Source organism: Mytilus trossulus, chromosome 1 (assembly GCF_036588685.1).
Source record: "Mytilus trossulus isolate FHL-02 chromosome 1, PNRI_Mtr1.1.1.hap1, whole genome shotgun sequence".
NCBI classification, from domain to species: domain Eukaryota; kingdom Metazoa; phylum Mollusca; class Bivalvia; order Mytilida; family Mytilidae; genus Mytilus; species Mytilus trossulus.
The window spans coordinates 22,613,791-22,640,747 of NC_086373.1; the positions used below are offsets into that span (position 1 = coordinate 22,613,791).

Genomic DNA, 26,957 nt, shown 5'->3' on the forward strand with positions numbered 1-26,957 from the left:
CGTAGGTTTCCGTTTTTTCAGCTATAGCATAGGCCACAACAGCTTTACATAAATCCGTACACCCCCACTTAAAACCTATAGATGATTATCATTGTTTTCTAAGTACGGAGATAGTATAGCTTGATATGAACAAATTTTAAGGGTTTCGACTCAATTATCCATTTTGATTCAACGAAAGTAAACAAGGAAATCTTTATTTCTATATTAAAGAGATCAAAGTTCCTTCCGTACTAAAACAAGTCGACTTATATGTTTTGAAGAAAGTATTGTTTATAATACCATTCCAACAGAATGGCGGTTAATTATAAAAAGAGCTCTCGTACTTATGAAAATGAACAGTTTGGCAGAAACGTAACTGTTGTTGAGGATGAAGATGATGATCAAGCTGATTATGAGATGATAGCCGAGTATGCTGATAAACCGCCAGATGAAAAAAAGAATGAGAACAAATATACAGATTGGAATGAACGTGGTTCGAATACAGCTTCAAGCTCACGCAGCAAGGACACATTAGGAAACAACGAGATTGAGAACACAGAAGATATCGACTTACAATTACCTACGAAACAAGTACTTGCGGATGTAAAAGTAGTTAGAAGTATACGGAGAGCTGCATGTGCAGTATTTGCAGTTGTATGTGTTGTCTTACTGTTAGCTCTTGGTGTAGTACTGGGGTTAATGCTATCAAACAAGGGTAAGAAACTTGATTTTTAAACAAAAACATTATCTGGTTAACAATTTAATTTACATTGTATTTAATGAATTGGAATGTATGTCTCTATGATGTTTATCCCTATTAACACTACGTTATTATTCTTACATAATAGAATATGTTTAAACTGTAATGAAAACAGAAATGATAACATGTTCATGGTTCGAGTTGGCTATTTTATTTGTGTATGTAGTGTTAGAGCCATCAAAAACATTGTTTATTAATTACTAATATTTTTTTTCTCTCAAAAAATTGCATACATTTTTCAACTTTTTTTATAGAGTCTCCATGTGCACATGTACAGTGTCTTCATAATGGGAATTGTTCTGTTTCCGAAGATAAAGCAATCTGTAACTGCCATGATGGGTTTTATGGATTGAAATGTGAAGGTACAAGTTGTTATTTTTTAATTAAGTTTTTTTTTTATTTTAAACTTTGTTAATATTTGAATAATGTAAATTGAAATAAGACATTTCAATAATTTAATATGTCAGAAGCGCAAAAAACAGTTTTTTTAAAATAAATTATCAATTCGTTATATATGATTTTTTTTTAAATGATTATCATATTTTGGAATTGTCAGGTCGAGCTGTTGAATACCGTCATACGAATTAAATTAAAAGTAACATATTTTTTGGACACCTAGTTATATTGTTATTGTTTTATCAATGACCAGCTCACGACATTTTGTATTGCATTCAGGTTAAGACAAATAGCTTTTTGAAAGAAAAAAAAAGTTTTGTATGTTTCTATACTAATAAAATTGAGAATGGAAATGGGGAATGTGTCAAAGAGACAACATCCCGACCAAATAAAAAAACAACAGCAAAAGGTCACCAAGAGGTCTTCAATGTAGCGAGAAATTCCCGCACCCGGAGGCGTTCTTCAGCTGGCTTCAGCTTAAAATTGTTTGATATGTACAAATGGATACTTTTCTTTATTGCTATTGATTTTGAACAATCCTTCAATAACTGTGAGTCCTTTAAATAATTATATGTTTAAAGGCATGAACTAGCACTTCAGTGTGTGATGTTGGTTGTAGTCTCTCATGATATAGGTGATCATTGTTTTGTAATACATTTGATATTTAGTTTTTTAATTGTCTCGTATTTTGTCAAGTTGGGACCTGTAAGAGCTGACGGCACGGCATGAATTTTGCCCATTGCTAAATGTTGTAAGGTGACCTATATAAGTTGCTTAAAAATACATAATGGATTTTATTTTACATAAGCTTCTACTAACATTTGTGCACTTTGGTCTTCCGTGGATAGCTGTAATTTTACCAAGAAAGTGGGAAATTTAGCTAATTCAACATAAAACCCGGTTTCAACCCGCCATATCTCATTTCCGGAAAATTGCCAGTTACACGTCAGGAATAAGACAGATACTTTCCATTCGTTTCATTGATTGATAACATCTAAAGTTTCAATCGGTTTTTGTACTTCCCTGATTGAATCAACCTTGGAGTGCTGACTGTATACTACTTTATTTTAACAATCATTATAACATCTTCTTATTGTAGAAATATTTTTGTTTTTCTTTCGCTTGATTTACTACATTGTAAACTAAACCAGGCTAAGAGTAATTACCAAAATATTGGACATTACACCATATACTGTTTACATTCGTCTTCTCTAGGTTGGTTTTACATGTGAAAATAGACAGTTGCTGTTCGTTGTCACATTTTTGTATTCCAATTTAAAAAGTTCAAGAAAAAAGACAATATGGTCAAAGTCGTCATTAGCCTCTTATATGATTAATTGACCCTTAATACCAATTTTTACTTACAAAATTACGTTATTGTTTTAGTATTAAATTTCGAAAGTTTAATTAATTGAGATATTTAGAAGCTTAAATGATCAGCTAACCAAAATCTACAGATTAGTCGGATAGTCAAAAATGTCGTTGGACACATCATAGTAGGTCAGACGGTCAAAATCGTTAGTTGACACATGATAGCAATTCGGACGGCCAAAATCGTAAGTTGACACGTGATAGCAGTTCGGACGACGAAAATAGTCCTTTAATATGTGATAGGAGTTTTGCATTTAAATATTCGTCTTCTGTTATTGCTTAAATTTATGAATGATATTTAATATCCAAGAAAGTTGTATTCTTTATGAAACACAACCGAATTCAAGAACTTAATTTGACTTAAATACCTTTGACATTTTATGAGACAAATGAATACGTATCCATGCAGTCAGAGAAATAATCTATTTTATATAAATAAAATGGTCTGTGAAATCTTTGTCTATTAGCTCGTAACAATACGCACAATGGGAAAAGAGAACAATTTGAGCATTATACTTCATTTAATCATTATGCACATTGTAACTCTTTTTAAATTAAAACACTTGGGTTTTTTTTCAAGGTACACCATGTGTTGACTATAGGTGTGACAATGATGGAACGTGTTTTCTTGACGAGTTTCAGCCAAAATGTGGATGTAAAAATGGATTTTCGGGTGACAAGTGTACAAGTAAGTATATGAGTATTCTTGATAGCTTTCCCATGCTATTGCAATATTTTGCAGACCATATACAACTTTTGTTTGGTGTGAAGGCCGTACATTGACCTATTGTGGTTTACTTTTATAAATTGTTATTTGGATGGAGAGTTGTCTCCTTGGCTCTCACACCACATCTTCCTATATTCATATACAACAATGAATAATGAATATGTTTAGTGAATAGTCTAGTGTAACGTCCCCACGAGAATGAAGTAGCATACACATACCAACCGTGAAAACTAGTTAAAATCGGATTTACTTCTCATGTAACAACTTCAGTTAATTTTTAATGTTCTTACGACACGCTTTTTCTCATTGTATATGCATGGCTAGTCAAGAGGGACCAAGTCCAATAGATGTCATATTAACAATATCAACTTATATGCAGCAAATACCTTTTAAAATTTAAATCACTTCGCAAAAAATTTGCAAAAGATAAACCAATCATTTGATCAAATAAAATGGCAAAAGCATATTTAAACTAATATCTTGCTACTAAGCGATTGGTAGTCAAAACATATAACTTAAAGTCCCTCCTTTGAATTTCCTGCAAGATTAACGTATGGCTGTACATGATATCTATGGTTTAGCAAGAAGATCCTGAACTTATCTCTTCCTTGAAGTTTAGTCCAATGAAGTCGTTAATTGATTTTACAAGGATTTTAACTTGAATATTCGAAGATTTTGAAAACATAGAGAAAATTTAGAAAGATGTCGCCCCCTCATAGCAAAATTGTATTAACAATTGCAAAAGTAGAATCTTTGTTTTATAGTGATAAAAACTAAGAATAATTTGAATAGAGAAGAGGGTGGGGAGGGGTATGCTCCAAGTATAGCATGTTCTTATTTATAATCATTATAAACATAAACTTAATCATTATCTTCATTGCGTACTATGTAGAAATAGAGATGCGGTATTCTGAGACAGCAACAAAAACAACACAAATACCAAACGATATATATTTATAGAGAAAAATCAAGTTTTCAGAAATAGAAGGAAAGAAAAACACCATTTGAACAACAACACAAATGGCAAAAATACCAAATAATATCTATAGAGACACATCAAGTCTGTAGACAAAAAAGGCAGGTGTGTATACAAATTTCAAACCTAATGGTGTACTGCAATGTAAAAATATTGTCGTCTCTTGACTCCACAAATTGTAAGTAAATCAGGTATTTGAAACGGATAATTAAATGGCTATTGATTTCAAACATTATTTCCATTCCTTACGAAGCACATTCAGTCAAAAATAGGATAACGTTATGGAATAACCGTTTCATAAATGTTATCGGATATGATCCTTTACGACGTATATACGTACAATTCCGAATTAGACTACTTACCGGATTTTTTTATCACATTAGCAACACGACAGGTGCCACATGTTGAGCAGGATCTGCTTATTCTTCAAGAGCACCTGATATCACCCCTAGTTATGGTGGGGTTCGTGTTGCTTATTATTTAACTTTCTTTGTTGTGTCATGTGTACTATTGTTTGTCTGCTTGTCTTTTTTTCATTTTTAGCCATTGTATTGTCAGTTTATTTTCGATTTATGACTTTGACGTCCCCTCTGCTATCTTTCGTATCTCTTCTATTACAATGCGTTGTGTAGGGTATACAGAAATATTTCATAAACATTTTCGATTTTAAAAGATAAATATTCCTTGCTTCAGATTTACAGTTTGAAATTTGTTTACACTTTCACGAGCATACATCTGGTTTTTATATTGTTAGACCATTTCCGGGATACCCGGGTTTTGTATAAATGGTATTCGTTGTTTTTTTTTATCTTTATTTCAATGTCTATTTTTTGGAGGAGGTACTAAATTTCATTCAATCAAAATGTTTTGATTTTATTCATCGTCGTATATATTTTATGACATAAAAAATACTGCGCAGATAGAAACACAAGCACCAATACGATAAGTCTTGTAAAATATACTTCTTTAAAACAGCAAGGAGATAACAAGCAAAATGTTGAAAAAAAAATGTAAACGGATACATTTAATCTTTATTTTTAGCTCACCTGGTCCGTAGTCCCAAGACAGTGAGCTTTTCACATTACTTGGAGTTCGTCGTCCGTCGTCGTCCATCGTCCGTGGTCGTTAACTTTTACAAAAATCTTCTCCTCTGAAACTTCTAAGCCAACTTAAATCAATCTTGGCCACAATCATCATTGGGGTATTTAGTTTTTAAAAAATGTGTCCGGTGATCCGGCCAACCAACAAAGATGGCCGCTATGGCTAAAATAGAACATAGCGGTAGCATGTAGATTTTGGCTTATATCTCTGAAACCGAAGCATTTAGAAGATTTCTGACAAGGAGATAAATTGTTAATCAGGTCAAGATATATCTGTCCATAAAGGAGTGCATTAAGGCCTAGTTTTGGCTCAAGAAAATGAAATGTTTGATAACTATTTCAAATTGGCACATAATGTTTAGAAATGTATAGGGTCAAGAAATATAATTGAAAAACATTAAGATTTTTATCTGATGACGTCACAATTACGTCATAATATGTACTGTTTGCACACAAACGATGAAAAATACAAAATTTATGCAGTTTTATGACTTTATTTCCGTTGTGGAAACATTCTGCGCAGCCGAGAAACAACAAAATAATTTGACACAAGCTTTATTATAACTATTGGCATTATCTCACCAAATATAAAGTTGTTTCTTGGTAGCGCACATACTTTTTCAGTCTAAAAAATACTTACAATTTGGTGGAAAAAAACAAGGACAATCACGAAATTTAACAAAATATGCAAATAAGGTTATGAGTTGTTGCCATGGTACCTTGTTCGATATCAATTTTTTGTTTGTTTTTCCTAGTACCTTATACCTTAGACAAGTTTTCAGTAATTGAAGGTGGTATGAGTGTCTTCCTCCATCTTGAATTGTAAAAAACAGAGAACCAAAGGTCCAGATTTTTTATCAAGTTAGCAAAATGTGTTGCAGGAATGAAGATTTTAAATGTGAATGTTCATTTAAAAAGACCAATTTATAAGAATATAACCTATAATCATTAAATATCTTTGCAAATGTTGATTATTTTTGGTTGTTTTAAAACATTAAAAAATTGGCTTTTTAAGGGGAAGTAACTCTAAAACAGTGCCTATTCTGAAGGATTCTACATGGAATTTTCCAATTTTGTATTTTAGCCGGAAAAAACGTACGGTGACCCTATCTGTTCTTTTGATATTCTCAAAGCATTGTCTGACAGCTATTTTTTCCTTTAGTATTTAACAAATCTATTGTTTTGTTTAGTTTCAAATAACAAAATGGTGTTTTGACCTGTATAGTCCATACAAAATGTGTCATTGTGTCACGTCCTGTAGCTTGAGAAAATGCACGGTGACCTATCATTTATTATATTTTTCACCAGATATTAATAGATACTACGTTTTGGCAAAGTATGAACAAATTCTATCATTTTTATTTTAGACTCCCATACCACCTTAAGAATATGTATGATAACTTTAATTGTAATTTTGGGGCAAAATAAAAGGGCCTTATTGCCTCTACTCCTTTTCAGATGAATCGGAGTACCTGTTGTTTATTTGCTGCTTCAAACTGGTAATTTTGAGGAAATTTTGCCGTTTTTGGTTATTATCTTGAATACATATTAGTATAGATAAGAGATGAACTGTAACAGCAATAATGTTAAGCAAAGGAAGATCTACAAAGAAGATAGCATTACCAAAATGGTCGGTTGACCCTTTAAGGAGTGCTTGCCCTTGATAGTCAATTTTTAACAATTTTTTGTAATCTTTTACAAAATCTTTTCCTGGAACTACGAAGACAAATTTAACCAAACTTGTCCAAAATCACCATTATGGTACAGTTTTTAGTTTAAAAAATGTGTCCGATGACTGCAAACCAAGATGGCCGACATGGCTTAAAATAGAACATAGGGTAAAATGCAACTTTGGTTCATATTTTTGAAACCAAAGCATTTATAGCAAATCTTCTGAAATGGAATTGGTCATTAGGTCAAGATCTATCTGCCATGAAATTTTCAGACCAATCGGGCAACTTGTTATTGGGTTGCTGCCTCTGAATTGGAAATTTTAAGAAAATTTTGTAACTTTTGGTTATTATCTTGAATATTATTATACAAATGATATCGGATATGTTCATTTCGTCGTAACTACAACCCCCTTCCCTTTCATGAATTTGACCTACCGAATTAGACTATTTACCGGATTTGTAATCACATAAGCAACACGACGGGTGCCGCATGTGGAGCAGGATCTGCTTACCCTTCCGGAGCACCTGAGATCACCCCTAGTTGTTGGTGGGGTTCGTGTTGTTTATTCTTTAGTTTTCTATGTTGTGTCATGTGTACTATTGTTTTTCTGTTTGTCTTTTTCATTTTTAGCCATGGCGTTGTCAGTTTGTTTTGGATTTACGAGTTTGACTGTCCCTTTGGTGTCTTTCATCCCTCTTTTATTATAGATAGAGATAAACTGTAAAGAGCAATATAGAACAGAAAAGTAAGAGCTTCAAATAAGTCGACATTAGCAAAGTTGTCAATCTACCCCTTAAGGAGTTATTGACTTTTATAGTCAATTTTTAACAATTTTCATAAATTTTGTCAATTTTGTTAATTTTTCCCAAAAAAAATCCACTGTCTCTTCTGTTTCAAGTTCATTTTAGATAGAGATAATCGTAAGCAGCAAGATTGTTCTTTAAAGTGAGATCTACAAACACTTCACTTACACTAAAATACAATTTTGTCAGGAATCCATTTGTGTCCTTTTTTTATATGCACATATACCAAGGAGAGCAACACAGGCTCTGAAGAGCCTCTAGTTGTTTATGTTCTCATATTCTTTTAGAACAGTATAATATTTTCTTATCAGATACTCCATGCGACAGATACAGCTGTTCTAACGATGGGACGTGTTTTATTGATCAATTTCAGCCAAAATGTGCGTGCAAAAATGGATTTACTGGTTACCATTGCACAAGTAAGTTTATAAGTATAAACTATTTTATAGGTTCAATTGATGACAAGATTAGTTTACATATATATGCATGTAAAACTTGCATGGAGAATGTAAACATCATGATAATGAAGTAGAAAAAACTAAACAAAAACAAAATTACCGTACAAAAAGATTTATCATGTACAAACTTCATTTTACCGTGCAAGAGCTGTAAGGCCGGTCAAGGTCGTTAGCAACTTCCATCATCATCATTTTGTTTCTATTTGCTGTTCGTCGGAACACGCCAGTTCTCCATTTTAAAAAAACAAAGCCAGTAAAAATAAATAAAAAAATTATTATATAAAACATCAATTCATATGCAGCAAAAACAGTTTGTAAGTGAAGTCACTTGTTAATTTGTTTTGCAAAAAACACGACCATTTACTTAAACAAATAAAATGCAAACGATTATTTGTCATCGTGTACAGAATATTTTAAAAGTGTATCTTGCTTGTAAGGTAATGTCTATCAAAATATCTCCACTCTTTTCGTTATTCTTTGAATTTCCTTTAGGATAAGGAGTTTGGCGCTTAGTGTATTGTTTCCCTGGTTAACTTTGGTTCTAAAGAAGTTCCTCAATTTATATGTTCCTTAAAATTTTGTCCAGTGAAGTCGTCTTTTGATTTCACAAGATTTTTTCTTAAATGATCGATGATTTTTAAACACATACCAAAATTATTTCAGTGCGTAGTGACTAGTGTAGGTTATGTATAATACAAAAAAAATTATGTAAATAAATCAGTATTGCTTGCTTCAGGCTTACATTTAAGAATTTATTTCCACTTTTGATGTTAGGATCTACTTTTGTTTTATGTTTTTAGACTCTTTCTTTGATACCCAAATTCTGTATAAAAAATATATGAAATTCGTTGTTTTTGATGATTGTTTTTAGGTGGGGGTTTTTCAGAGGAGGTACAAATTGCTCAGTGTATTGTTAATTTCATCTAACTCACATGTTTTAATTTGATTTAATATTTTATCTGTTTCTTTTCTAGCAACACCATGTTCGAGTTCACCATGTGAACACGGTGGGACTTGTTCGGTGATAGGTTCGAGTTTTTCTTGTGCCTGTTTAAACAGATTTACAGGATCACAATGCGAAAGTAAGAAATAATACCCTTAGTCTATGTGCGTATTCATAATCATCTTACACCTTAATATAATCATTATTTGTATTGCATATGGATAAATAGAGATGCGAAATATGCCATTTAGACAACAATCAAAACGGCAAAAGTACCAAATGATATTTATAGAGAAACATAAAATCGTGAGATATTAAAAAAAGCATGTGTATTCAAATGTCTATCATAATGGTTTACTGCAGTTTACAAATATTGTCGTCATTTGACTTCGGATTTTGGACTATTTATTCAAAAAATAATCGTTATCCCTTACGCAGACACAATCGTCCAAAAAGAGAACAACAATGTCAATGCGTCGTCTAGGGTATGCAGAAATCTTTTATGATAATTTTAATTTGAAGATATCAATATTTTTTGCTCCAGACTTACAGTTTATAATTTATTTAAACGTCTATTGTTTATGCGCATACTAATAGGATATACCACTATATCAAGTGTAATACGGTATTTACTCACTCCAGACAGTTAATTTTTCAAATTTAACACGCTAGGCTCACCGAGCGTGTTGAATATTTACAATTTAACTGTCGAGAGTGGATAAATATCGTATCACAAGATTTTGGTGGGCGAATCTGTTTTTCTAATGATTTTAAAACAACACGCCGGCAAACTTATTCCTGCTTTCCGAATGTTCTACAAAAAGATGTGTTATTTCTATGTGACGTCATCAGCCATGATCATGAGTTACATATTTGTTTTTCGTTCATTTTATTTTTATATCAAGATGGCCGTTAGTTTTCTCGTTTGAATTGTTTTACTTTTACATTGTCTTATCGGGGCCTTTTATAGCTGACTATGCGATATGGGCCTTGCTCATTGTTTAAGGCCGTACGGTAACATATAGTTGTTAATGTCTGTGTCAATATGGTCTCTTGTGGACAGTTCTCTCATTGGCAATCATACCACATGTTCTTTTTTAAATGGTCGCCTTTTTTCATGCCGTCACAATATGAAATTCAGAGGAAAACAAGCAAATTCGACGTCATAATCAGATCTAAACCAATGAAGAACTGAAATCAAACGAATCACACGTTGATTATATTTTTTATACAATGGGTGTAGAAAGGGATAAATTTGACGAATAATTGGAGAAATACACCTTTATATTTTTAGACCCTCTCCAGCCAGGATATATACGTTTTGTATAAATAATATTCGTTGTTTTTTATCTTTTTTTTGTCTATTTTGCTGAAGCGGTACTTTATGCTGAATTTATTGTCAATTTTTTTTAACCATAATGTTTTGTTTGAACTCAACGTCGGATATATTAAATGATATAAATATACTCTGCAGTTAGAAAGACGTATTAAGAAGGTACATTTGAATAAATAATCTTGTAAAATATACGTCTTTAAGTCAGCAATGTAACAACATGAACCATTTGAAAATAAACATGTTCAAGTGATGGCGTAAAGGAACACATACGATCTTTAAGTGTTAGGTATGTTCTCACGTTCTTTTAAAACAGCATATTATTTTCCTATTAGATACCCCATGCGGCAGCTATAGCTGTAACAATGGTGGGACGTGTTTTATTGATCAATTTTAGCCAAAATGTGCGTGCAAAAATGGATTTACTGATGACCATTGTACAAGTAAGTTTAAGAAATAGTGAAGTCTTTTTCGTACATGTAGATGCAATTGAACACAAAATTTGTATTCATATGATATATACATGTGAAATGCTCATTGCAAAAAATAATATTAAAGAGGAAAAACAAGATGAAAAAAAAATTACAATGTTGGAAATAAATCTATCATGTACCAACTTCATTTGCTGTTCGTTGGAACACGCCAGTTCTCAATTAAATAAATAGCCAGTAAAAATAAATTAAAAAATGATTACAAACAACATCAATTGATATGCAGCAAAGACAAATTGTAATTGAAGTCATTTGTAAAAAAAAATACATAAGAGTTACCATTCAATAAAACAAAACAAAATGCAAACGATTTTATTTAATTTCATCCAGCATATTTTAACTTGTATCTTGATTCTAAGGGAATGGCAGTCAAAAATATCTTGCCTCCTAACGTCCCTTTTTGAATTTTCGGCAAAATAAAGAGTCGGTCCTTAAATGGATTGATTTACCGGGTAGCTATGGCTCCGCAAGAAGATCCTAAATTCATATTTTCCTTGAAATTTAGTCCAGTGAAGTCGGTAATTAATTTCACAAGATGATTAACTTTTAAACACATACGACAACTATTGCAATGCGTTGTGAAGGGTATGCAACAACCTCTTATAACCGTTTAAAAAAATCAGTATTTCTTGCTTCATGCTTTTATTTAGAATTTATTTACACTTTAAGTGTTAAGGATCTACTTTTTTTTATATTTTACATTCTTCCCTAGATACCCAATTTCTGTATATATGTTATTCGTTGTTTTTATAATTTTTGTTTCTCGATCTACTTTTTCGGAAGAGGAACTTAATGCTGGATTTATTGTTAATTTCATCTCATAAAAATGCTTTGATTTGTTCAACATTTCTTAGACATTTTATTTTTTTCTGTTCTAGTAACACCATGTTCAAGATCGCCATGTGAACACGGTGGGACTTGTTCGGTGATAGGTTCGAGTTTTTCTTGCGCATGTCTTAACAGGTATACAGGATCACAATGCGAAAGTAAGAAATAATACCATCATTGCATGTACTTATTAATAATCATTATAAACATTATTATTGTCATTATTTTCATTGCGTATGTATATATAGAGATATGGTATACGTCACGGAGACAGCAAGAAAAACGGCAAATACCAAACGATATTTATAGACATGTTTAAGTCTTTAGAAACAATAAAAAATATCACGTGTGTATGCAAATTTCCTCATCAATGGGTGACTGAAGTGTAGAAATATTGTCGTCACGGGACATCAATATTTCGCTAGTAAATAGATATTAGTACCAGGATTATAATTTAATACACCAGACACGCTTTTCGTCTACACAAGACTCATCAGTGAAGCTCAGTTCGAAATAGTTAAATATCCTAGTTTTGAGTACATGATTTTAGTTGTTGATTATCTGTTTTTTTTCACTTTTTCAGTGGATATACTCATTACTGAATCGGTTTAATCTTGTAAAATATATGCCTTTTTGACATCAACGTAACAACACGAAAAGTGTGAAACTAGGAAAGGAACGCATAAAATTTGCTTATGTTTTTGTATGTTTTCATATTCTTTTGAAATATCATATTATTTATGTATCAGATACTCCATGCGGCAGCTATAACTGTAACAATGGTGGGACGTGTTTTATTGATCAATTTAAGCCAAAATGTGCGTGCAAAAATGGATTTACTGGTGATCATTGTACAAGTAAGTTTAAGAAATATAGAAATCGATTTTATAGATTAAATCGAATTCAAAATTTGTATATGCATATAAAGAAACGATTCAAGGTAATGTTTTTTACATTAATTTTATAATTAAATTGGATACACTGTACCAAGGTAAATAATCGACCAATCAGTCTAATTTTTACAGAGTGTTATTTCCGTATCAGGATAATTGATTTAAGACAAAAAATGTAAAAAAACATTCTGAATATTTGTTTTTTAAATATCGTTGAAAACTATACTGGCGTCTGACCATCGAAATAAAGTGCCGACTTTTGTTATAACTTTTCCGCAAAATAAATTTGACCCCTGTGTTCAAAAAATTTATTATGCAAATTTGATTTATAAATGAATGTTTTTATGGGTCATTTAGCAGTTTTTCATATTTATTATATTTTATAAGTTCAAACTTGTGTATCGTTTCTTTTGTTGACTAGTATATATATGTTTGTAACATACATGGAAAAAGTAATAATGAAGTTGAAAACAATTTGAGATAAAAAAAAAAAAATCAACATAAAGATAAACTGTTCACGAACCAACTTCAGTTGATTTGTATTTGCTGTACGTCGAAACATGTTAGTTCTTCATAATACATATAGCCAGTAACGAGAAACCATATGATATATTTTTAAGATTAATTGATATGGAGCAAAACAATTGAAGTCACTTGGCAAGTGCAATTGTGCATTGTGTTTTCCTAAGAAATGTTTTATTCTGTTTGCCTAAATTGGTACGGGTAAAAGAAATAGGATAAATAAAAAAAGTTCATTTTAATTTTACGCTATTTATGTATTTTTTATGTGTGCACAAGCTGTCTGTCCTATAAAAATTTAGCAATCGCAATAACTCAAATTTTCTTCATGACATCTTCAAATATAAAACACGATCTCTATATCTCGAAACGTGGATTGAACATTTGCACATACGTAAACGGAAAAAGAGAGATTTTTGACCAGTTATTCGGATTAAAGTGTCAAAAAAGATTATTTGGGGTAGATCAAATTGACATATAAACGATGGTATTGAATTTAAATGTCCTAACATTGGCAGATGGGTCATATCTTCACTTTGTTTACTGACTTCTTTGTTTGGTACAAGTTGTTATTAAAACAATAAAATGAGACAGACAAAATGTATTTTTATTGTTAAAAAAGTAATTATTCTTCTGAGCGTAGCTGTGCATGAAATGTATTCTGCATTTCTCACCGAAAAAAAATGCATTTTCAATGGCATAGAGCTGATTTGTATACTTTCTAATTTCTTCTCCGGATTAAGCTATATAAAATTAGTTATCTTCTCTATTTGTGGAAAATGGGGTTAACATATAAGAAATTTTTATCTTTTACAATTTTGAATGTATTGTTATAAATTGAAATGGACACGTCTAGTATTCACTTTGAAGGTCTTTTAAGTTACTGGTCACACTAACTTGTTCACTTTTTGATTAAAACAATACATTGGAATGGTATGAGATAATTGCGTTTGAAATAAAGTTGTGTAAGATTCAATAACAATGGCTGGTCCAAATCACTATAAATAATAGTTATAAACTGGGTGAGGAGAAAATTACAAGATATTCTAAGTTAGTTTTTTGCTATAACGAATAAAGATTTGTCAAGCAAAAGTTTTGCTGTAATTTCAAAAACATGTCCTGTATGCATATATTTATTTATTTAGATAAGGAGTAAATCATTTCCTAGATTACAGCAAAATATTTCATTATGATTGGTTTTGTGGTTTGGTAATAAAGTGCGTTCAAATTAACCGTGTAAACATCGAATACCATCACAAAGTGTTCACAAACCATAGACAGAAAGATAGACCCTGGGTTCAGTTCCGGGTTTATCAAATGAATAAACATTGTCATATATATTTGAACTCCAGTTTGAACTCCAGTTTGATATACAAATTTATCAATATAAAATAAAATTAAGAATGGAAATAGGGTATATGTCAAAGAGACTTCAACCCAATAAAGAAATTAAGGTGGTACCTAACACTACAGGGCGATAACTCTGTAAAGTCAGCCAAACGTTTTAATTACGTTGTGTTGTAAAAGGAATATTAAGCTTTTCAATGATCAAAATTGGTGTTTGTCAAACTGATATATAACCAGTGTAATTTTTTTGACAAAACGGTTGGTTCAATATTTTTTGAAATTTTTATATTTTTGTTAAAGGGTCAAAGTAAATACTTTGACAAAATTTTATGAAAATTAAACGAGCCAAATTAGTTTTAGTGAAAGTGTTGGGTACCACCTTAAAGGACAGGTTATGACCGAGGGACACCAAAAGGTCTTCAATGCAGCGAGAAATTACTGCACCCGAAGGTGGCCGAAACATTGTTTTAAAACTAGATATAAAAATTACAAAAAAAACAACCATTTATTGATGTAACGTCATTCTAAAGGAATGCAACTGCACCATGCCTTTCTTTTACAATCTTTCAACAATGAAATTCATGCCCCCATGAACAACAAAATGACTGTTATGTGACATTTTATTACAGCAATGAGTTTCTTTTGTAATAATGCTTTATTTCACCACGAAACTATTAGTTCAACACTACTTATATATTGTCTATTTTTCTTTTCTAGCAACACCATGTTCAAGATCACCATGTGAACACGATGGGACTTGTTCGGTGAAAGATTCGGGGTTTACTTGTGCATGTAAACACGGGTTTACAGGATTGCAATGCGAAAGTAAGAAATAATACCCTCATGTTACAATTTGTATGGCATATATATAAATTGAGATGCTATACACGCCATTAAAACAGCAACAAACAAAGGCAAAATTACAAAATGCTATTCATAGATCAACGTTATTTAAAAATAAAGTATGACGGATGCATATACAAAAGTTTGTTTTCTTTGTAGAATTTTCATATTTAATTCGATAGTAAATCAGTCCTCAAAACTGAATACATTTAGTTGGAATTAACAAAAAATGAACAATAACGAAGAAACGCTACCTATCGTACCGATATAATAGAATTAGTAGAGTGCTCACAGACATCTGGACCAAGTTTTAGACTTTTGATTCCTAAAACAATTTCGTCCCTAACGTAGCAAAATTCTCCCAGAATAAGGAAAATCATTCAAGTATGTATAAGACATCTTTAAAAAAAAAATTGAAATCAAATAATATAATATAATGGTTGTTGCTACAAATCTATAGCTTATAATGTTTTTACAATTAGAGTGTTCTGGAATACTCCCTCTTATAAAATACTAGAATTGTTCCTTGATACCCTCATAAATATATTTTCAAAAGAAGTATACTGTTTACCCGCCATATTATCATGGCGGACACTTTCAAATATCAAAACGTTGAATTTGAAATCCCATAATGGTTAAAAAAAAACACTCAATATTGTACAAAGATTTCATAGAACCATATAAATCTAATCATACGACTCTTATAAACGACTGAGGTGAAAGAGAGTAAGAAACAAGGGCTTTCTCTAATGAAATTATCCTGTTGAAGTATCTTAATAAATCATGCGTTGTGTTTTATATACGTTTAATCGTCGTGATAGCAAATGCATATACAATATAAAGTCACAGAGTAAAGCGTTATAGTAACAACGTAACCATAGCGTAATGTTTGTACTTCGCGTATTTTCCGACATTCTGGGGGCCGAAAAAAGTGAGATATTTAACGAAAAAAAAATCACAATATAGGTAAATAAATTTAGAATTGATGTCCATCTCAAATAAAATAATATAGTTCCTTAACCTTAAATGAACACAATTAAAGTTTATCTCTTAGTCCATTCGTGGATGTTTCTTCTGGCACACACAGTAGCTCCACTAGGCGGTAATTTTCTTTACGCGTTATAAGATCCTGTCCTGTATCTATGTGGCTTCTTGACTCCACCATTGAAGGGTGTGTTTGTTCGGGCGGTCTAGGTAATAAGTTAATTCCTAGGAAATTTTCCTAAAATGGGTTAATGTGCGATCTTCTTTGCACGAGCCGTTGCGATGTGTTTGCTGGTCTTCCTTTAGCAACGATCATACCTGAAGGTATATCATCTGGATGGTCATGTTCCCATGGCAACTTTGCAGTGGACTTCCCTTTCTCGTTGTCAATAGCTGCGTGAAATGTCGTTTACAAGAACTGTTGACGGCTGGTTGATATTTTAATGATTGGTCCTAATGATAAATCCTTTTCCTCTGATAACTTTGTCCCCGATAATGTCCCAATAGTGGTCGGCACCTATGAGTAAGTCGATTTAAAAAAATTCTGTTCTTTGCTCAGAATGTGCAAGTTTAAGTTCTCTTAAGTGTGGCAAGCTCTTGTAGTCTGGGAAATATTGTTCTCCATTGGGACGGCAATTTCCGAAACAATGAGTGTGATAATACGCACCTTTTCTCCTGTGTCAATCTGTAGTTGTATTGTTGCAGTGTCTAAGTTACGAACTTTCTGAGACAAATCTCCGAACGTTGAATGCTGACATTTTCTGTTGTTGTAATTTCTCGTTTATCAGCCAAATTCTGAGTTATGAAAGAACGCTGTGGCCCCTCGTCAAATAATATGTTTCATTCTACTTCTAAGTCGTTATATATAACTGGTGCAGTTGCTGTTTTCAGGAGAATGTCGAGACTTTGTTGTGATAAATGCATTACTCTTGTCTCGTTTGGTGTTTCCACTCCATTTATCGCTGACTGTTGTATTGTAGGCTACGGTTTCGTACCTGGAACGACCTCTTTGTCTTTACATATGCTTGTATGATGCATTCCGTTACACTTTTTGCATCGTTTAGTAGACTTGCATGCGGCCACTCGGTGTGGCCCAAAACAGTTGAAGCATAACTGTGTCTGTTTTACAATTTGATTTCTTGTGTTTGCGATTGTTACCGCAATGCACTCCGTCGGATAGTGCTCACCTGAACAAAATATACATGTACGTGTATTTACCTTCTTGTGTGTGTCTGTGGATTTACCCTTGTTGTATGTATGCGATTGCGAACCCATGAAAAATGCAGTGGCATACAATCTGTCTGAATCTGTGACTACTTCTCCAGCTTGAGTATGTCGATCTCTTTAGTTATAGATTTGCGTAGATTATTCAATATCATATTATCTCTCCCGTGTTCTCGTGATTTTCGTATGTCAATCGGTAACTTGTCCAAAACTACAAGTACCAAAAGCGAAGTACATCTCTGGTGTTTGACCAAGTGACTCTTATCCTCGCACATATGATTCAAGTTTGTCTCCGTAAGACCTCAAGCTAAATGCATCATTTGTCGGTGTGGGTAAGTTCATGAGTGTTTTCATGTAAGCATGGACCAGTTTGCTAGGTTGTCTGAACCTATCTCTGAGAAGGTTGACTGCGGTTTCGTAGTTACCATTAGTCAATGCGAATACCTCAACTGTTTGCGCGGCGCTTACCTCAAGCTGGGCTTAAAGTTAGTTACACTTTTGGATTGGCGTTAATGTGTCGTTGAAGTGTATAGATGACTCAAAACAATTCCGAAATTTGGCAATTTGAGAAATATCTCCATTAAAATAGGGTAAGTTTAACTTTGGAAGTCTATGGTAATTAGTTTTTGAAGATCTCGGTTCTGACGGGACTTGAAACATGACATTCTCTGACGGATGAGTATGCACTGCAGGGGCATGAATTGAATACTGCTGGTTCATAGAATCTATTGCACAAGTGTTCATATCAACTCTAGCTTCTGGTGTAAAATTATATGTGTCTAGGTTAAGTCCGCTCGTTTAAGGACCAACAGTATCATGCGAAATTATAGTATTTGTTTCAAAGGTATTAATAAATTTCCGAATTTGTGTAATTTTGCAATCAAGTTCGTACATATACTCATCTGAGTCGGTGATTTCCTGCTCCAGATTTTCCTCCGATGCCTTTTCTAAAAGTTTGTTATTCAGGTCAATCAATGTTTTCTGTTTCTGCATGAAAGTATCATCAAGGGCTTTCACTTCGTCAACTTCTGTGTCTGTTTTTAACTCGTCGAATTTCATCAGTAGCTTCATGATGGCTCCTTTTGTGTCTAGCACGAACTAACTTCAGCTTTGAATCCATATATCCTGGTAACCGCTCCTTTAAATGTTGAATAATCTTAATAAATCATGCGTTGTGTTTTCTAGTCGTTTAATCGTCGTGATAGCTTATCCATATACAGTATAGCGTTATGGTAACAACGTTACCATAGCGTAATGCTTGTTCTTTGCGTATTTTCCGACACATCCATTATGTTGCTTATAAGACAGTATGTGACAAGTGGCACTCATTGATAACTCATGAATAGGGAATAGTTAGTCTAGTGGAAGGTACACAAATATTAAGCAATGAAAGAATCAGGAGGCAAATATGTCAAGGAACTGAGATATATTTGCTAGTATAGACTACTCCTTTCGGGGATAACATGGCTCTTCGCATGTTTAATTTCTAATACACTGTTATTTTTATTGGTTGTTTTGAGTATTTTTGGATGAGAGTACACCCATGTAGGCGCTTCAGAAGCATCAATTTTAAATGATAGAAAAGTTTTAATTTTATTTTCTATTTAGGCAAGGTTGATGTATGTTTTCATGTACCACTGATTTAACACTAAACAATCTTTACCTAATGTTTTTATTTTTATTTTGGGATGTTCCAGTACCCGGCAACGTCCAATGTATTTTTGTCTATCTAAAGCGTTATGCTTTTTTCAACTGATTTTTATAGTTCATTCTTATGTTGCACTGTTATATCACTGTCCCAGGTTAGGGGAGGGTTAAGATCCAGCTAACATGTTTTACCCCGCCACATTATGTATGTATGTTCATGTCCCAAGTCAGGAGCCTGTAATTCAGAGGATGTCGTTTGTTTATGCGTTACATATTTGTTTGTCGTACAAACATAAAGCCGTTAGTTGTCTCGTTTGAATTGTTTTACATTGTCATTTCCGGGTCTTTTATAGCTGACTATGCGGTATGGGCTTTGCTCATTGTTGAAGGCCGTATGGTGACCTATAGTTGTTAGTTGCTGTGTCATTTTGGTCTCTTGTGCAGAGTTGTTCCATTTGCAATCATACTACATCTTCTTTTTTTAATACATGTACCAACTTTACTTTACATGATGTTCGTTGTTTGTCTTTTTTTCTTCCTTTTTTTTTCTTTGCAGGAGTTTCTAGCTATTATTGCTATAGCAGTAACTGTAAATTACATGTAAATATTTTCATTATTAGTACACAAGGAAATCTAAATAATAGGCATATAAACGTGGTTCTTTTAGAAACAGGACTGCAGAAATTGGCTTGCCCTTTAAATATCTGACAGTCGTGTCAGTCCGTTTGTTTTCCTTAGAAAGTACATAAGGGACATAACAAAAACTTATTTTCGATTTGTTTCTTCCAACTGATATACTCATAACTTTAATTAATATTTTGTCATTACGGATACACATTTTTAATTTTTTTTTATAATAATCACTAGTTTGAATAAGAAGTTGGTATAAAGAAATAAACAAGTAATTATAACATGTAAAAGGCACCATCATATTTTTAAGTGTTTTTATATGTTTTTTACATTCTTTAACATAACACTTGGTTTTTTTTTATATCAGATACTCCATGCGTTAGCTATACCTGTAATAATGGTGGAACGTGTTTTCTTGATAAATTTCAGCCAAAATGTGCATGTGAAAATGGATTTACTGGTGATCACTGTATAAGTAAGTTTATAATCATAAACTCAATCGGAAACACCATATGTGTACACATGTATGTATGTCCATTATCTATCAGGTTTCATTCATCGTTTCACATTAGAAGTATCGGAAAGGGAAAGAGTTATCTAATTAATTGTTAATTTAAAGTTGAGAGGTTTTTCTGTAATATTTTTCTTGTATGTGCATTTTTAAAATCGAATGATTGAAATAAAAAAAAAGAGGAGGGTTTAAGATCTATTCATCTAGTTTGACCGTTTACATATTCCGTACCATAAAGCATTAACGGTAGTTGTTTTAAAGCAACGTCATAAGTCGAAAGCTTACAATAAAAATAAAGTGTTGATTAAACCAATAAGGATCTACATATATTTCCGCACAAGAAAGCAGAGTCTTGCACGAGATGAATTCCTTTCCAATTTTTTTTAAATGTTTGAACTAGAAATATTAATAAGTGTGCCTACAGCTGTAGCAGCCTTTAATATTACATTACATTCAATTTCATTCTCAAAACTAAAGTCCTTCACTTTAAATTCAGGCACACTACCATCAGTCCAATCATACAATAGCACAGTTATATACAGTAACAGTAACACAATCAAAAACTATCTACAAAAGAGGAAAAATTCATATTAATATAATGTTCTAATGCATATACTCCTATTAACGATAACCATCTCATAAAAGGGGTGGGTGGGTGGGTAAACATAATAACGAATGCTGCTACGTCGTACTATAGGCAAACTTCGAATAACTTATTTTTCTCAAGCTACCCCCTTAAGTAATACTTAATCATGCTTTTCACGAAAATCATGAGGGCATATACCCGTAAAACCGGCAGTACGGGTATATGCCATCCAATCAAATAGAACGAAAATATCCGTATGTCTGTACCAAAACTAAACACTGGCTACTCGGCTGTCGAAATCTTCCAATAGAGTTATCGACCGAGTGGAAGTAATACCATTCACGGTCCACTTTTTCATGCACTAAATGCGCATTTCGGCAAGAAGTCAGGATCGGGTCAATTTTCGTATGACATATCCTAATATTGTTCGATATTTGGGGAATGATTCAAATCCCAGACAAAGATAAGAACAGCTTTAACGTTCTCTGATTTTGTTTAATGTATTTCTTATTTTATCCATCTGCTAATTTGAGTCCTTTTAAATTGACTTTTATAGTTCGTTCGTTATACAACTGTCCCAGGTAAAGGGAGGATTAGGATCCCGCCAAATTCTGTATGTATGTTCCTGTCCAAAGTCCGGATTCTGTAATTTAATGAGTGTCGGTTGTTGGTGTGTTACATATTTGTTTTCTCGTTAATTTTTTTGTACCTAAATTAGGCCGTTACTTGTTCTCATTTTTTTGTTTTAAATATGTCATTTCGGGACCTGTTATTGCGATATGAACCTTTGCTCATTGCTGAAGGCTGTGCGGTGACCTATAGTTATTAATTTCTGTTTCATTTGTCTCTTGTGGAGAGTGAACTCATTGGCAATCATTCAACATCTTCTTTTTTTATATTAAGCCGTCAACATCAAGCAAACTTCTAATCGTACAGTTAGCCAAAAAGGCCCCTGTATGACAAAATGTGAAACAATTTAAAAGAGAAAACGAAGTACCAGATTTATACTGCAATAATGAACAAAAGGCAAAGATGAAAGACGGCGAACAGTGGCAACATTTGAATTATAGTTTCATAGCTATTGATAGGAACATTAATGTGGTATGGGTGTCTTCCTCCATCTTGGATTGTGAAAAACAGTGAACCAAAGGTCCACATTTTCTATCAAGTTAGCCAAATTTGATGCAGGAATGCAGATATTTGATATGAATTTTCATTTAAAAGAACCAATTTATAAGAATATAACTTATAAATATTAATATTTTTACAAATGTTGATTATTTTTGTTTGTTTTTTATTTCTTTTTTAAAGTGCAGTTTTAAGGGGAGGTAACTCTAAAATAGTGTATTTTCTGAAGGATTCTACATGGAATAAGCCTATTTTGAATTCTAGCCAAAAAAAACTCACGGTGACCCTATATTTTCTTTTGAAATTCTCAAAGCATAGTCTGAAAGCTATCTTGTCTTTAAGTATTTAATAATTCTATCATTTTATTTAGTTTCTAACCACAAAATGGTGTTTTTTCCTGTATAATCCTTACAAAATGTGTCATTTTGTTGCGACCTCTAGCTTGAGAAAATGCACGTGACCTATCATTTTTATTATATATTTCAACATATACACATGGAAAAAATTATTGCAACACCAAATTGAAATTGAAATTAAAAAAAACACTCTTTATTTTTAATTTGGTAAAATAGAACTAGTTAAACATTATTTAAGTATCACCTGAGTTTAATCAATAAATATCGACTCGATAAGTTCGCATCTGCACTTGCAGCTACTGTACCCGTAAACAGCAAAACAGCTGTTTGTATTCTCATTGTTTTCAACACTTTAAATTACCAAGTTTTTAAAGTTATGTGATTGACACCTTGTAATGGGTCCTCGACAACTCTTGGCCACAGCAAGATGGCAGATTATCAGCCTGATAGAAGCAGGGATGTCGCTGTAACAACGGCATGTAGTGTTAGTCATCACCATTCCACTATAAGTCGTTTTGAGAAAGAAAAAAAATCAGCATGGAACGATGTTAAAGTCCTGCCGATATAAGAAGACCCCCTATACCATTTGCTAGGGAAAATCAAGCATAATGTAGGTTGGTCAGAAGGAAGCCCATTGCATACAATACTATCCTAAAAAGAGAGTGGTTGGTATACAGGAGCCTCTTAACAAGTAATGTTCGAGATAGACTCATCGATACTGGTTATCGTTCGATAAGACCATATCGGGGACCTTTGCTTACGAACAGGCACAAAGTTTTCCGTATCCAATGTAGTGCAGAGCTCGCCAAAGTTGAAAATTAGCATCGTGGAGGAAGATCCATTGTTCCAATGGAATTCGGTTCATCTTCCTTGGCCCGATTGTAGCCCGGAATTGAACCATATCGAGCATATATGGGACAATTTTGGGCGGAATGTGCGCGAGAGGACACCCCAGTTCAAACACATCATGAAATAAACAATGTCCTTCATCAGAAATTGTTGCTGCTACCTTAGCAACAAATTAGTCGATTTATGGGAGGAATCAGAAGCCGTTATGATGCGGTTGTCCGTTTGAATGGAGGCTGCGCACAAAGTGCATATCCTTGGCGTATAAGTATCATCCATGGTGTGAACAGTCATCTGAAGATTAATTTTGAAATGTCTGACATGGTAAAGTTTGTCTACAGTAAAAGTTGTGAAAAGCATTTTTTTTGTACAAAAAACACTTCATTTTGTTTTTAAAATTGTGGTTATATAAATCATTTTTTTTTCAAATATTTTTTGTTCGTTTAAATGCCAATGTTATCATCAACTATGTTTCAATAATATTATACAAAAATTTTATTATATTTCATCCAAAAAAAGAGGCTGATTTTTCAAGTTTTATAAAATCAAGGTGTTGCAATACTTTTTTCCATGTGTATATATCAATAGATACTACGTTTTGACAAAGTATGAACAAATTCTATCATTTTTATTTTAGACTCCCATACCACCTTAAACATGTTTTATGATCGAACATTCGGTCGATCATAAGCAGCAAATCAATATTTCATTTAGTTAATGAACGCTAGTTCAAACCAATTTTTCAACTGTTCAATAAATCATATTCTCCAAGACATGTCAATCAGTACACTCTCAATATATTAAGTGCAAATACGCCATTTTCGGACTGACAAAAAACATGACCTTGTGCATTTGTTGGTTTTTGTTAAGTATCCACTATTTAGGAGATAATTGTATTGTATTTTTAGCTCCGACGACATCAAATCCCCAATTGATGCCGTCGGAGCTTAAAATACAATATTGTTATCTCCATTATAATGAAACTGACAGAAAACAACGTTAAAACATGTATTTAAAATCTGCCATATGCCGTTTGCACTTGCGCGTACGTCCCATAGCATCAATTATCAATTGATGCCATGTAAAGAAGTGACGTTATCCAATCAAAATGAACGTTACAAATGTTGTTGCATTAGAATGTATAATAAACACGGACGAGGAAGAGTTTGCCATATCGAGTGGACATGATTTTATCGTTGAAGACTAATTGTTGTCATAAATTCTATATTTAGCATAAAAACTAAACTGTAGAAACATTAAAGTTAAGAATGGACAACCAGCCAATAATAACATCTACATTAAAGATAGCATCGAAAGTATTGCATTATTATAAAAACTGTTAACTATATATACGTCGTTTTGTAAAAGGTATATATATGTTGCGCAGAACTATTGAGCTTCCGACACCTTATCGATACTTAATATGATAGCCCACCCAATTAATGCGGCTTTATTTGAATTTTGGTATACGTTACTACGAAAAGGTGAGATAAAGAAGACTCGGAAAATTTAGTGTGGGCAATTATGTACTATATTTGTTATTTTATAGTTACACCAAGAAACACCGTTGGGAATTGTTCTATGAGAGGTTCAAACGATTCTTGCATTTGCTTAAACGGATTTGCTGGATTACATTGCGAAAGTAAGTAATACTATCCTTATTTTACGTGAATTGTTTTATGCGGGTTTTTTTGTAAAGAAAATCGTTATTTTCATTACATGTGATCACTAGGAGAACCAATACATTCCATTGAGGCAGCAACCAAACCGACAAAAATATCAATCGACGTATATATAGGGCAACATTAAGTTATAAACAATGAAAGACAGTTGCCTTTACCATATATCCACTCTAATTGATGATGTGTTTAGAAATATTGTCGTCCCTAGAAATTTTCCAGTCTGACAGTTAAAACATTGCTAACGTGTTGCATTAGCTTGATTGTACGAGAAACAACAAAAACAAAGAAAAAACTGTTATTCGATCTTATAGAAGTATTCAAGTACTTGTAAGTATTTCAAAACATGTAAAGGACTTTTGATACTAACATTAGTTTTCATCATTTACCCAATCACGATCGATTAGAGTGAGGTCAATAATTCACATGTGTCGTCTAGAGGTGCAACAATTTATGTACCTCTAGAAAATAATTTTGAAATTAAACGATTATTAATGAAACAAAATTAATATACATTGCTTCAAAGCGATTTTTTTTCATAATTAATTTCTTTTGTTAGTGTTTTTGAGCATACATTTACTCTAATACTTTCTTCATTGGATTATAACTCACTCTTTGATACCTTCAAAAAAGAGGAAGTTGAATGTTGACAAACAACTTGATCGGATGTGTATAACCTTTGTATTTAAAGTCGCTACAAGGTCTTCTGGAAAGACGAAAATCAATACCTGCACTATAGTCCCTTAACAATTACATAGAAACATAAAAAACAAGTCATACGAACCTTACTTAATACTGAGTTGAATCAGAGTACGAAAAGGGGTTACTCTAGATCTAAGAATGACACTGTAGTTTGCAAAATTAAATTATGTGACAAGAGGTACTGAGTGATTCATAATGAATGAGGAAAAGTAGTCGAAGGCTATGACGCATATGTTCATTAATAAAAAGGCCCAGACAACTGCAGCTAAATTGTATATTGAGACTTTAGTTTTGGTTGTCATGAGCGGCAGTATTTTTACAATGTCGACATAAGATGCTTTCTATATTAGCATCACCCTGCATTTCAAGTTATGTTACGATCTTGTAACAGTTATGCATTTTATGAATCAATCATAAAAGAATGGTAAAGGGAATCGTATTAAGCATTGAAGTGTTAATTCATATAAATCTGTGCATCATTAGTACCAAAAGAATTCTAGAGATTTTATGGTAATTATTACTTATTTCATAGGAATAGTTACTATAGTTATAGGATTGTGCTTCTCAATTGCTTTTGTTTGTTTTGCACATGGATCTATGGAAATCAGTTATCAAAACAATATTTTTCTTCTGATTGATACTGTTTGAGGTTAAACAATATCGGAAGAATGAAACATGACTTGCAATTTTAAATAGCTGGAGAATAAGTATTACAATATGCTTTTAGAATGAATATATGTTCAGTGTAATTTTCGAACTAGTCAAAGAAATAACACGACGGGTGCCGTATACGGTGCAGGAAATGCTTACTTTTCCGGATCACCTGATTTCACTCCCGATTTTTATAAAAGTTCGTGTTGTTTCTTATTTATTATTTATAACTGTTGATGTAAATGTCCTTTTTTTAGTCTTTGTTTACTCCTTGGCTTTGGTTGTTATTGTCTTTTATCATTCAACATTTAAATACTCATTTTGGTCATAGACATCTAGTTATTTTTACTGACTTGTTTTAAAAAAAGGCAACAGTAGTATACCGTTGTTCAAAACTCATAAATCCATGGACAAAAACAAAATCGAGGTAACAAACTAAAACCAAGGAAAACGCATTTAAATTTAAGAGGAGAACATCGACATAACACTAAAATGTAACACACCCAGAAACGGACCGAGCATGAGACAAATTCTCACGGGAATAACAAATATAACATCAAAACCAAATACAT

The 26,957-nt window shown here is 32.6% G+C and overlaps 1 protein-coding gene across 1 annotated transcript in view; it reads left to right on the forward strand.

Annotated features, from left to right (window-relative positions):
- Window positions 1-219: 219 nt before the first annotated feature.
- The window catches only part of LOC134705432 (delta-like protein C), a 49,409-nt gene continuing 22,671 nt past the window's right edge, over window positions 220-26,957 (forward strand). Inside the window, exons 1-10 of the mRNA XM_063564193.1 lie at window positions 220-694; window positions 994-1,101; window positions 3,087-3,194; window positions 8,074-8,205; window positions 9,219-9,326; window positions 11,890-11,997; window positions 12,589-12,696; window positions 15,316-15,423; window positions 20,294-20,401; window positions 24,903-24,995. Of these exons, the coding sequence (XP_063420263.1) occupies window positions 292-694; window positions 994-1,101; window positions 3,087-3,194; window positions 8,074-8,205; window positions 9,219-9,326; window positions 11,890-11,997; window positions 12,589-12,696; window positions 15,316-15,423; window positions 20,294-20,401; window positions 24,903-24,995 (1,384 nt within the window). The 5' untranslated portion in view covers window positions 220-291. The remainder of the gene's footprint in view (window positions 695-993; window positions 1,102-3,086; window positions 3,195-8,073; window positions 8,206-9,218; window positions 9,327-11,889; window positions 11,998-12,588; window positions 12,697-15,315; window positions 15,424-20,293; window positions 20,402-24,902; window positions 24,996-26,957) is intronic.